General features: G+C 44.0%; 1 protein-coding gene and 1 non-coding gene across 7 annotated transcripts in view; both read left to right on the forward strand.

Annotated features, from left to right (window-relative positions):
* Positions 1-11,688, forward strand: part of ARHGEF3 (Rho guanine nucleotide exchange factor 3) — a 390,935-nt gene that overhangs the window by 36,454 nt on the left and 342,793 nt on the right. For 5 of the 6 annotated variants that reach the window (XM_077128939.1, XM_077128938.1, XM_077128936.1 and 2 more), the window contains exon 2: positions 887-975. The exons of the other annotated variant lie outside the window; for it this stretch is intronic. In XM_077128939.1, the coding sequence (XP_076985054.1) occupies positions 887-975 (89 nt within the window). The remainder of the gene's footprint in view (positions 1-886; positions 976-11,688) is intronic. 6 annotated transcript variants of the gene reach the window in all.
* Positions 6,883-7,018, forward strand: LOC143658167 (small nucleolar RNA SNORA1). Its single transcript, XR_013163176.1, has one exon. It is a non-coding gene; the product is annotated as a small nucleolar RNA SNORA1 (small nucleolar RNA).

Below are 11,688 nucleotides of genomic sequence, written 5' to 3' on the forward strand. Positions count from 1 at the left end.
TCTGAGCACATAGACTTGAATTCTTAAATTCAGGCATCATATGCATTTGGATGGTGTTTTCACCCTTCTAAGCAGTCATTTTGTGAAGGAGAACTCACAACTCATACCTGTGGATGCTCCCTGCATTCCTAATTCTATCTATGCCAGGGGCCTTGCCCTTGAGAGTCTTCACACTTGAAGGTGTTAAATGCTTAGCAGCATCCCCATATCATCACATACTGAGTGAGGCCCCACTATGCTTCAGGATCTCTTGAAATTGCATGTGGTTCAACCGAGGTTGTGACCAAAAATGGTTTGGCTTCACCTGTTCCCATAGACATTGCTCCAAATAACTGAACCCAACCTTCGAAGGCCCCCGTGAGGACATTTAATCACAGTCCCAGCTGGGATGGGGGTTAGCTAGTCATAAAAATAGGACCCAGTGAGACAGTGACTTAAGGAACAAAGACATTTCTCTGTCAGGTAGCATTCTGAGATGAGGGGGCGGCTGTGTCCCATGCAGTGAGTTCCATAACAGTCCTTCCGTCCTGTTAACCTGCCGTCTCTGAGCGCCTTGTCATCATCTGCCTGGTCAGACGTGGTTCTGAGCAGAGAGAAGGGCGGATCAGCATACCGAAATCCTAAAACCTAGATTGGGAAGTGGCACATGCCACTTGCGCTCACATTCCAGCGAGAACTCAAGGCACCTGGCCATGGCTGCAGACATGCCTGAGAAATGTCATCCCCAATAAAGCTCGATTAACTATGCAAGAAGGGGAGAATGAATTTGGGGGGATGCAAAGCAGCCTTTGGCACGTTTGCCTTGTATCTCTTTCACACAGCTCTTTGTGTGTTTAGTACATAAAGGCGCCCAGGTTACAAATGTTGTGTTGTTTTGCTTTTTAAGACAGAAGCCCTGAGCCAGGCCGTGTCTATGGACAGTTCAACAGTAATGAACCAGTGCGTCTGCAGAGGCGTGGAAGAAAACAAGGAAAGGTAAAGACGTCTTTAAAAGTAAAATTTAAAGAATTATTGTGTGCAGCAATGATAAGCAATACAGGACTTCACTGGAGCCTTTATAAATCAGTGGAGGACATCAAGAATTTGTAATTAGCAAAATTTCATGTACCCCATTTTTGCATCTCTAATTTCTTACACCAGAGGAGGGAGCTTCGGATGCCTTTGTTAAGTTTGAAGGAATTCTAAGTCTAAGAAGGAAGAGTTGGTATAAACAGTACCAACGTGATATACAATTAAGTATTTCATTCCAAACATGTATTGGGAGCCTACTCGGACATGTTGTGTCTACATGAGTATGTTGGGCTGTCCCCCCAAGAGGAGGCAAAGGCAGACCATTAGCTCTTGGCAGGTACGTTTTCTTGTGGAGTCACCATTTTCCTTTTATTTCTGCCTCCTCTTTTTTTTTTCCCCCCTTAAAAATAGCTTTATTAATTTAATTTAATCTTAATGTCCAAGAAATACATGGATACCATTTTCCTGTTAAAAATGAGAGCAAAATCCTCATTGATCAGTGTTATCAGCAGCCCCTACCCTAGCCTCCCGCCCTTCCTAGAAGTAACAACTATGACCTACTTTGTGTATTTTCTTCCAGAACTTTTTCTAGGCGTTTATATACATAGAAAAAAGTCATTCCTTCCTTTTTTCTTTATTTGAAAAGATACACGCTGTCATACTATGTTTGATGGTCTATTCTGTAACTTTTTTTGCTCATTAATGCCTTAGAATGTGAATCCATCCCATTTTTATACAGCGACAAAGTGAACAGTGTACCCATTGTATGAGAATCGCACTGTTTCTTGAATTTCCCTGGTGGTGGCAGTTCGGTGGGTCGGTTTGTGCCCATATGACAGTGCTGTGGTGTGTTTTCTGGCCTATGTTTCCTTGAGCATATGGGCACAGAGCTCTCTAAGATGATTACCAAGAGTTGCTGGGCCAGCCTGCATCTGTCTTTAAGATCTCAATAAATATTGCCAACTTGTTCTCTAAGAAGCACTGCTGTTCAACCTGGTATGGGTCCCCTGTTCTTTGCTCTGAGGAAGCTCACCCTCTAGGCCTCTCTCTTCCATCATGTCCCTACGGGGCCTGCGAGCCCTTTTTCTCACAGGGACCCATGGGCCATCCCAAGGTCTGGGGTAAGAGGGTAGGCCTGGCCCTTTCCAGGAACGGTCGCTGCCTAATTTTCTGTTCTGAAAAATACCCAAAAGCTCCAGGATAGTCTGTTACAGAATTGTAAGCTTCTTTGCTGATCCCTGAGGGGGTTTTGAAGAAGCCTTCCTTAATTTCCTTACTTGAAGTTGCTTCAGCTTCTATCACCAATCATCATCATCATCATCATCATTACCATCAGGAACAATCAGGGCATTTCCTGTGTGTCAGGCCCCAGGATCACTTGATCTACTTATCTCATTTAGTCCTTCCAGTGACCGGAGAAGAGAGAGAATTACCCACGTTCTGTCACAGGGATTCATCCAAAACCAACCTGAACAATACGCAAAGAATAAAAGCTCTGTCTCATTGCAGGGCCCAGCTTCTAGTCACTGCCTCACTCTGACAACAAAAAGACCCACATTCCCTGGGTGGTGAATTTTCCTTGTGGACATGGCTGTGGGGCCTTTAGGGCCGTGTTTGTGATTGTCCTGAGTACACTCAGCTGCTATTCCACATCCGTGGTCTTCCCCGAGGAGAGCAGGAGAGTTGAAGGTGGTAGTCTTGGGTTTTTTCCCCATCTAGTGAGTGAGCGTGGACTCCTGCATAGCCCAGCATCTTTGTTCTCACGTACAGTTGGGAGTGGCAACCTCACCTACATTCATCCAAACTGCTTCTGTGGAAAGGGGCTTTCCAGGTTGAGCATATTTGCTTCGGAGAGGAAGTCACATGGGGAGTAAACATGCATTATAGGGATAAATATGCCCAGTTAACCGTGGAAGGAGAGGAAATACCTGATTCAACCTGATCAGTCATTCTGCCCTAAAAAACCTTAGATGTCATTTGAAAAGCAGGCAGGGTACAATTTCAAAGGCCTTGTTAACTTCACTTTCCCCAGTTATATTTCAGAGACCTAAAAATTTAGAGCTGGAAGAGATCCTAAATTCATTTTTTTTTAAAACTCCTCATTATAGTTGTAAGCCAGGTAGGCCTAGAGTAATGCAGTGATGGCCCAGTTCACACAGAGACAAGCTTCAATCTTGAAGTTTGGTGCTTTCCACAACATCACAGCTGCCTCTTGTGTGATTATCCGGAGAAAGACCTGCTGTCATTCTACGACATGAGCTTATAACAGGTAATACCTTGAAGGAAACTAGCTACCAAAATTCATATCATTCAGGGTTCCCCAGGGAAACAGAACCAACAGATGTATTTGTGATTTATTATAAAGAATTGGCTCATGCAATTGTAGGGGCTGGCAAATCTGAATTCTGCAGGGTAGGTCACAGGCTAGAAATTCGGTAAAGATGATGTTGAAATCTTGGTCTGAATTCTTTCGGGGCTGCTGGCAGGCTGGAAATTCTGGTATGAGTTGATTTTGAAGTCTTGAGGCAGAAATTCTGCTGACCTCTGGAACCTTCCGTTCTTGCTGTTAAGACCTCCAACTGATTGCCCGAGGCCCACGCACATCATGAAGGTCATCTCCTCTACTTAAGGTCAACTGATCCTAGATGCTAATTCCATCTGTGAAAGTTCTCCACTGTAACAGTTAGGCCAGTATTTGACCAAACAACTGGAAACCATAGCAATGTCAATTGATTGATTATTCATTTAGTGCCCACTTACTCAATACTACTGAGAGACTAAATATATGAATGGACAATGACCCAGAAACTCTGACCCACTAATAGCAGTAACCAGTCCAGGAAACTCCAGCCTACTACCTGCACAATTGGTCCAGGAAGCTGGCCCCTATCTGCAGCAAACATCCCAGGAAGCCAGGGATTTTTTTTTCTTTCTTTTTTCATAGTTTTATTGTCAAAACAAAACAATGCACAAATATGAACAGTTTTAATAAATGAAACTTCCATACTTGTGTACAATCAATGGCTCACAATATCATCACATAGTTGTATATCCATCACCATGATAATTTCTTAGAACATTTGCATCATTCCAGAAAAAGAAACAATAGGACAAAACTCATACATACCCTGCTCCTTACCCCTCCTTCTCATTGACCACTAGTATTTCCACCTACCCAATATATTTTAACCTTTGTTTCCCCTATTTTTTTTTCTATGTGCTAGGGATTTTTTTTTTTAATTTAATTTAATTTAATTTATTTTTATTTATTTATTTATTTTTGCCAGGGATGTTTTTAACAGTCAACCCCAAATAGCCAGGACTTGGTCAATAACTGACCAAGTCCTTCCTACATTTTTATCCCTGCATCCAACTTAGGGCCAATTAGTGAAAGCCTAACCAATCACATAGGATGCCTTGCTGCTAGTGCTGCCTTCAGCAACCCAACGGCCTCCATTCTGAGCATACCTGAGACCTTCACTTTTCCCATTGTAAAGTTTTCCCACTTCTCCTCCTGCCTTTGAGTCTCTGCCAAATGCAAGTGATGGTGGCTAACTCCCTTGTGATAACAAGCTCTGAATAAATAGCGTTTGTTCTCACTTGGATATTCTTCATTTATTTCCACACTACTGTGTGCCCTAGAGACAAAAAGATGGGAAAGATATGGTTGCTGTTCTTAGGGTATTCAAAATCTGGTAGGGGCAGGCAGTTGCACACATGATGAGCAGTAGCTAAGGGGGAAAATCTCAGTTTTTTATGGGGATAATAATAGCATCTCCCTCAATGTGTTATTGGAGGGTGTCATGAGTTAGTTATTCTAAAGCATATAGTGAGCACTAAATAAAGGCAGCTGTTTTAGTTTCTGTTATTTCTAATCCTATAGAGAGAGTGAGGGAACTTGGAAGATTTTTCTATCAGGAGAGATAGGCCAGAATTGCAATTTAGACAAGGTAATCAGACAACACAATTTCTTGTTCTGTATGTGTTTAATTTTTTTTTAAGAGTCTGCCTCACCTACTGGACTGTAAACACAAGGGACCTAGTCTTGCCTGTTTTGTTTGCTATTTTTACCCTGTGTCTAAACACAGTAGGTGGTCACTAATGTTTCTGGACCCATGAGGGTCAGTCCATGAGAAAAGGTGGGCCTAGGTCCTTGGTAAGGGGCTGGGGCAAAGCAGTCCAGTTAGAAGAACCGCAGATCACCCTGGGCCAATGCCACTTCCTGGAGGAGAGGCCCTCCCTGGAAGCCCCGCCCCCACAGACCATGTTCCCCCCCTGGGAAAGCAGATTTGCTCCTGTGGTTTATGAACTTTTTGTCTCTTCACGAAATGACCTTACTGGGAGGTAACCTGTTCCCACAGCATTGATTGGCTGAGCCATCTTCTCTTCTACTTCTTGTGGCTATGGCCTACAGGGATGAGAAGATGACTTTAGGGGCCCAAAGACATAGAGTTTCTAGAAGATAAAGCCCCTGGGGAGTGTGGTTTTAATAAGCAGTCAGTGACCACAGGTGAATAATTTCACTTCTCTGTGCCTCAATTTCCTCAGCTGTGCAGCAGTAGAATTACACAAGCACAATTTCTGACATTCCTTCAGGTACAGAGAGAATTTTGAGGGAAAAGTCCTTTCCCTTATTGTAAATCCTTCCTATGGAGGGACCTGTGGATGAAATGGTTGCCTAGTTAGGACTCAGCCCATGCTGGAGAATGGAAAGGTTTAGGTTCATTTATTCAATCATTCATTCACTCACTCACTCAGTGTCCTTTTGCTCAGTGGCCCTAAATGCTTTAGGCAAATGCTCAAATAAGGGGCTAGGTCTTCCTTGGAGAGCCCTCTACCCTCAGGTTGCACAAATGTGTGTTTGATTTTCCAAAATAAAGACCTTCTCTGGCTCACTGTCATTTGTTCCAGTATCTTTTAAGAACCTCCTGTGGGCTGGGCTGCCCTGGACCCTAAGCTCCCAGAATGCGTGGCCGTCTCTAGAACAGTGATGTTCCTCAGCCCAGATGTGGCTCTAGTGGACTGAACTGTCTAGAAAACAGAGCCATTTGTAGATGACATCATGAAGGCATTTATCTGACATGGAGATTTGCCTCTGTGTCTCGCTCAGTTTTTGAGCTCCATAGGGAGTCTGACGTGTACAGCACTGCAGAGTCCAGCTCACCTTTGGACAAGTTGATTTCACTGCTTGCTTGTTTGTTGTTCTCTTCTCCTTGATCTGGTTATCAGTTTTCATCTCCTTATTAGGCCTGTGCTCTCTTGGTTGCTGATTTTTATTAGCTCCTTATTTACTACTCAAAGAACTGTGTGGGGCCTGCCCTGCTTCCCCCACCCTCCAGAGGTGTAGCCACTGACCTTGAGAAGCTGGAGACCCAGCAGAGTGAGAGCTGGGGTGTGTAAACTGGGGGCTCTGGGCCTCACTCTTGGACTCACCCCTCTTTGACTGTGGCGCAGGCATTCAAGACTCAGTGTCTCCATCTGTGATCCCACCAGCATTTCCCAAGCCTGCCCCTTAGTACAGGAGCTAAAATTTGACAAATTTTTTAGTCAAAAATTAGTAGGCATTGCAGGGAGAAGTGGGGTCTAGAGCCTAACATATTTGGTCAGTGCCGGCTTAAAATTGGTTAGATGGTATCAGAGCCTATGAAAGGTCAGTGTTCATTGAGGGGGAGCTCTCAAGAAAAGGTAGGTCATGGAAGCCCCCCCCTCCCCGCACCCGCTCACCCTACCTGCTACTGCACAGAACACGCCTGGGATATGTTGCACCAGGAAACCTTTACACCTTCTCCCAGGACTTCAGTTATGCGAGTAGGACAGAAAGGCAAAGTAACCAGAGAAACCGACATTAGAGTCTTTGATTAGTAACTTCAAAATTTCATTGAAGGCAGATGAGGATGGGCACAGTTCATCCTGGTGTCCAGAGTCGTTAATGCGGCTAAATTGAGACAGGTTATGCTTCCACCACAGTGAGTTTATCGTGCTAGTGAAAACGAGGCCTGCAACTTTTTGCTAAGGTCATGAGTGAATATTGGACATAACTTTTCAATATTTAAAATACATTAAGGACTAATAATATATTTTAGATTACTTGCCAAAACATGAAGGTACTTTCTGCAATTCAATTTCTAGGACCCTAAAGTGAATGATTTGTAGAAAGTATTTGTTTCAGAATAGAATCCCCTCCAGAAGAATTCTAGGTGGGAAATTTTTGAACATTACTTCTTTTAAAAGGGCTCTCTTGAAGATAAATTTTGACAAGTTCAGAGGAACTAAGGTGACTTTGATGTGCGGTAGAATGAATGTCAAATTCCTTAAATAAAAATTTATCTTAAATAAAATTTATTTTAAAATTATTTTTTAAATAATTTTGCCAATGCTATATAATGTTATATATATATAACATTGTATATATATTTTCTAGTAAACAACTGTTTACACTAGAAAAAAAATAATTGTAGCAAATGGTAGAAGGAAGTGTCTTCAAATCTTAGTCATAAACTTACTGGTGTGTAAGTTGAGAACAAGTGGGAAGATCATGTATCTTCAAAAAGGTTTTCACTCAAGTAGAAAACTCCCTTGCAAAGAGGGCTGGGTTGTAAATTGAGAAACCACTGTGCAAATTCTGCCTTTGCCTCTCGCTAACGGTGTGACCTTGGAAGGATGTTCTCTTCACTTTTTACCTTTGATTCCTCATTGAGTTAAAAGAGAGATGGTGCGGGCTGGTTGCTTGATAAGACTTCTTTCAATCCTGAACTTTTAGTTATGTTTAAAACAACTGTGAGCCCATGAGCATACATGGCAGCCTGTTTGTCTTCTCATTGTTGCTTCCTTGAGGCAGTGCCTGGGATATAGTAGTTACTCATTAAACGTTTGTTGAATAAATATAAAATTGTTTTGTATTTAATTGGTATAACCGTGTAGACAGCTAATTATTAAGTTATCATAAGCTCATTCAGTGAGTACACATGGTCTTTTTTAAGCCACATAAAGATCCAGTGAGAGAGGTGATGTTATCCCCATTTTACAGATCAGAAACCAAGGCTTGGAGAAGCCAAGTCTTGGACTGTGTCACGAAGCCAAGGAGTGGAAGCGTCCAGGCCCAGACTTCATCTTCTGGCCTTAAATCCTGTTTTGTTATGGTTTTCTTTTCTTTTCTTTCTTTCTTTTTTTAACCAAACCAAGATCTTTGTCAGTTTTTTGTACTGGCCAAAGGCATGGATTAGACAGGGTTTTAGAACTGCCAATGAAGCTCAGCAAAACCTCTCCACAGCAAATTAGATATCTGCCCATTTGGGGTACCTCCTAAGGGGCTCTTTATGTACATTGGCTCTAAACATTACAGCGACCCAATCAAATACACATTGTTCATCCCCGGTTTATGGATGAGGAAACAGAGCTTCAAGCATCTGCCCCAGAGTTACAGGTAATTCTAGGGCTCAGACTTAAACCTGCATCTCTGACACTCCAAAGGTGCAAGTCTCCTGACCTCTCCCATTTCCCTCCTGCTTCTCATCAGATTGGGGCCCCTCTGCAGGATGGGGAGTTGCCACTCTATATGCCCGAAGGGTGGTGGGATTGGGCTTCAGTCAGAATAACCACTGAAGCACAGAGTGGTGGGCATCCTAATCTCGATGGGAGCTCATTTGCATGCTCCTAATTCCGGGCAGTCACCAGCTCATAGGGTGGCCTTGGCGACATGGGGAACTGCCAAGAGGGTGTTAGGGGAGCCCCCGACCATCCTGGCCCAGGTGTGGACATTTTCCAAGTCTCCAGTTTGCCCATCTGTGAAAGGTGGATAACGGTGGTACTTAGTTCAAGCCGGTGTGAGGGTTCAATGTGGTAATGAGCGTGAAGGGTTGACCTCAGTCGTTGGGTACCCGGCAAGCCCCCAGCTTGTGGCATTTGTTGGTTCCCAGCCCCTAAGTCATTCTCCCACCACCCACGAAGCCACAGAGGAGCTCTCCGAATGCACGCCTTCTCCTTTTCTATGACAATTCCTCACACATGGCAATCACATTTAAAAATGCATTCAGCCATTATTTGAGTGTCTACCATGTGCCAAGCCCTCTGTGGGGTACATGTGGACTTTGCTGTCAGGCAGCTTGCAGTTTAGAAGGGGAGGAGAGAATGTGTGACAGGAGACGAGAAGGGCTTAGGGAAGGGCTGGGATAGGTCTGGCATGCAGTGGGTACACCGGGAATATTTAAAAACGCACAAAGGAGAGGGGCCTTTGCTGGGAGACAGCACCAAGAAATACAGCTACATGACAGATAGCAAAAGAATGCCCTTGAGGGGGCATTGTTTCCAGCCCACCCTCATCCAGGTGGGTTGGATGGTTGCATGCGAAAGGCACAGCACCTGCCCTAATGGGGTGCTCTTGCTGCGGGGAGACCATGTGCGTCACATAAATCTCGCTCCAGGGAAATCTGATAGAAAATTCCTACCAGGCAATGGTGTGACACTTCCTTGGACGTAAATCTACTTTTCCAACTCCAGGAGCCAAGAGCTGGGCTTGGAGAGCTCCTCAAGGATGGGGTGGGAGGCGTCTGGACCCCATCGGCTGAAGTGCTCACTGGGCCACCTCGGGTACAGTTACTATTGAGGTGCACCCACCAAGTGCTGACTTGGTGTTGGTGTGGGTCGGGAGAGGCTTGAACAATTTGTTTTCTAGGTGGAATAAGAATATGTGAACTTGTATTAAGGCTTTCCCCAAGGATGCCTCTGGGACTTGTGCTGAATGAGGCTTTTGTCCCATCTGTGTGCAAAGTATTGTATGGGCTGTGCAGTGTCCGAGCAGGAGTCAGTGTCTTCTGTAATGATTCGTGTTTATGGAGGGCTTGCTGTGTGCCAGACATTGTGCTGGGCTCCGAGATGCACCTGTGACCAGGGCAAGCCAGGGCTGTGATTGCAATCGAACAGGGTCCCTGCCCTACAGGACTTGGCACGCCAGTGTAGGTTTTTCAGAAGCAGGGAACTAAAAGTAAACAGACACCAGGACGGCGGGAAGAAGTTCTTGTGGGCAGGAGGAAGGCCTGGGTACAAGTCCTGGCTGGGGGCTAGGGTTAAGGTAAGGGTTAGGGCAGATTGGCTTTCCTTGGGGATGGGGGGTGTGTGTGGGATGCTCAGGTTTGTGATGTTTGCCTATTTCCGTGGTGTAAATACTCCCACATGGCCAATTTCATCCTAGTAACGTGAAGTTGTTGAGACGTGCAAAATCAGCTCTCCCCAGGATGAGCTGGCTCCAACACCACCACCTTAGGGTTAGGTTCAAACCACTCGTGAGTGCAGTGTCCTTTTCTCTAAAGTGAGTGGGTTGGGCTGCATAACATGAAATTCCCGGGTAAGCTGCATAGAGCATTCTATAAATGTGAAGAGATGATGGTTTCTCACAGCTTTAACATTTTTATGACTATCTACTAACTAACTGTTCTACTTGGATCCATGGGCAAGAAAGACATGAGATTTTCTGCTCTGTTAAAAAAAACATTTTTGGGGGGGACTGACTTAAGAAAAACTAAATCTTTTCCTAATTTCAAAAAAATTTAGCTGTAGAACCTAAAAAAATTACAAGCAAAGAAGAAAATAAGGATTTCCTTGGGTCTTTTGAATAGAACCCTCAGATGTGGACTTACCGCTCCTTTAGACCAGTGCTCTCATTTTACCAGTGACCAGACTGCTGAGAGAGATGACATGCCTTTACATAGCCCAGGGAATTAATAGCAGAGGTGGAATTAGAGGTCAGGCATGCCTGTAGCCTGGAATAATGGTAATTAATTAGATGGAGGCAATGCCTCATGCATTTAGGCCAGATTGGCTTCATATTTAGGACTGAGGATTATTTATTTATTTCTTTTGTTACCTGAAAATGTCACCGTGTGTGGTAATTTGAAGCTGTTATGTATCCTAGAAAAGGCCATGCTCTTTTTTTAAAAAAAAATTTTTATTAATAAATCTTCATACACATACATTCCATACGTGTTGTACAATTAGTGGCTCACGAGATCATCACATAGTTGTGTATTCATCACCATGATCAGGCTATGCCTTCTATCCCTGTGGTGCAGACCTATTCTGGGTGGGATCTTTTGTTTAGGTTATTTTGATTGAGATGTGACCCACCCCATTCAAGGTAGGTCTTAATCTTTTTACTGGAGTCCTTTATAAGAGGATAAACCACATGCAGAAGCTCTAAGAGATGAAACCTAGAGAGCTCAGAGGAGCCCCAAGGAAGCTGAAAGACAAGGACACACCTGCAGAAGCTGGGAGAGGAAGCCACTGAAGCGCAAAACGGGAAGTAAAATCCAGGAGAGAAGGACCAGCATCTGTTGGCCATGTGCCTTCCTGTGTGACAGAGGTGTCTCAGGTGCTGACAGCCTATCTTCAGAGAAGGTATGTTGATGCCTTCAGTTGGGACATTTTCATGGCCTTAGAACTGAAAATTTTAAGCTAATAAAGCCCCATTGTAAAAGCCAACCCATTTCTTGTATATTGCATTCCGGCAGTTTTAGCATACTGAAAGACCAAATGAGAAAAGCTTTCACCGTTTCCTTGTCTTCTCTCCTTGCCTTACCCCGAAGTGACTGGAGTCCACATACCTTTGGTACCTATGATACTCAAAAATTTTCCACAGCAACTCATTTTCTGAAGTTCTCCTTCTCCCACTCCCCAATAAATCTG

The sequence above is a fragment of the Tamandua tetradactyla genome, chromosome 15, assembly GCF_023851605.1.
Source record: "Tamandua tetradactyla isolate mTamTet1 chromosome 15, mTamTet1.pri, whole genome shotgun sequence".
Lineage (NCBI taxonomy): Eukaryota > Metazoa > Chordata > Mammalia > Pilosa > Myrmecophagidae > Tamandua > Tamandua tetradactyla.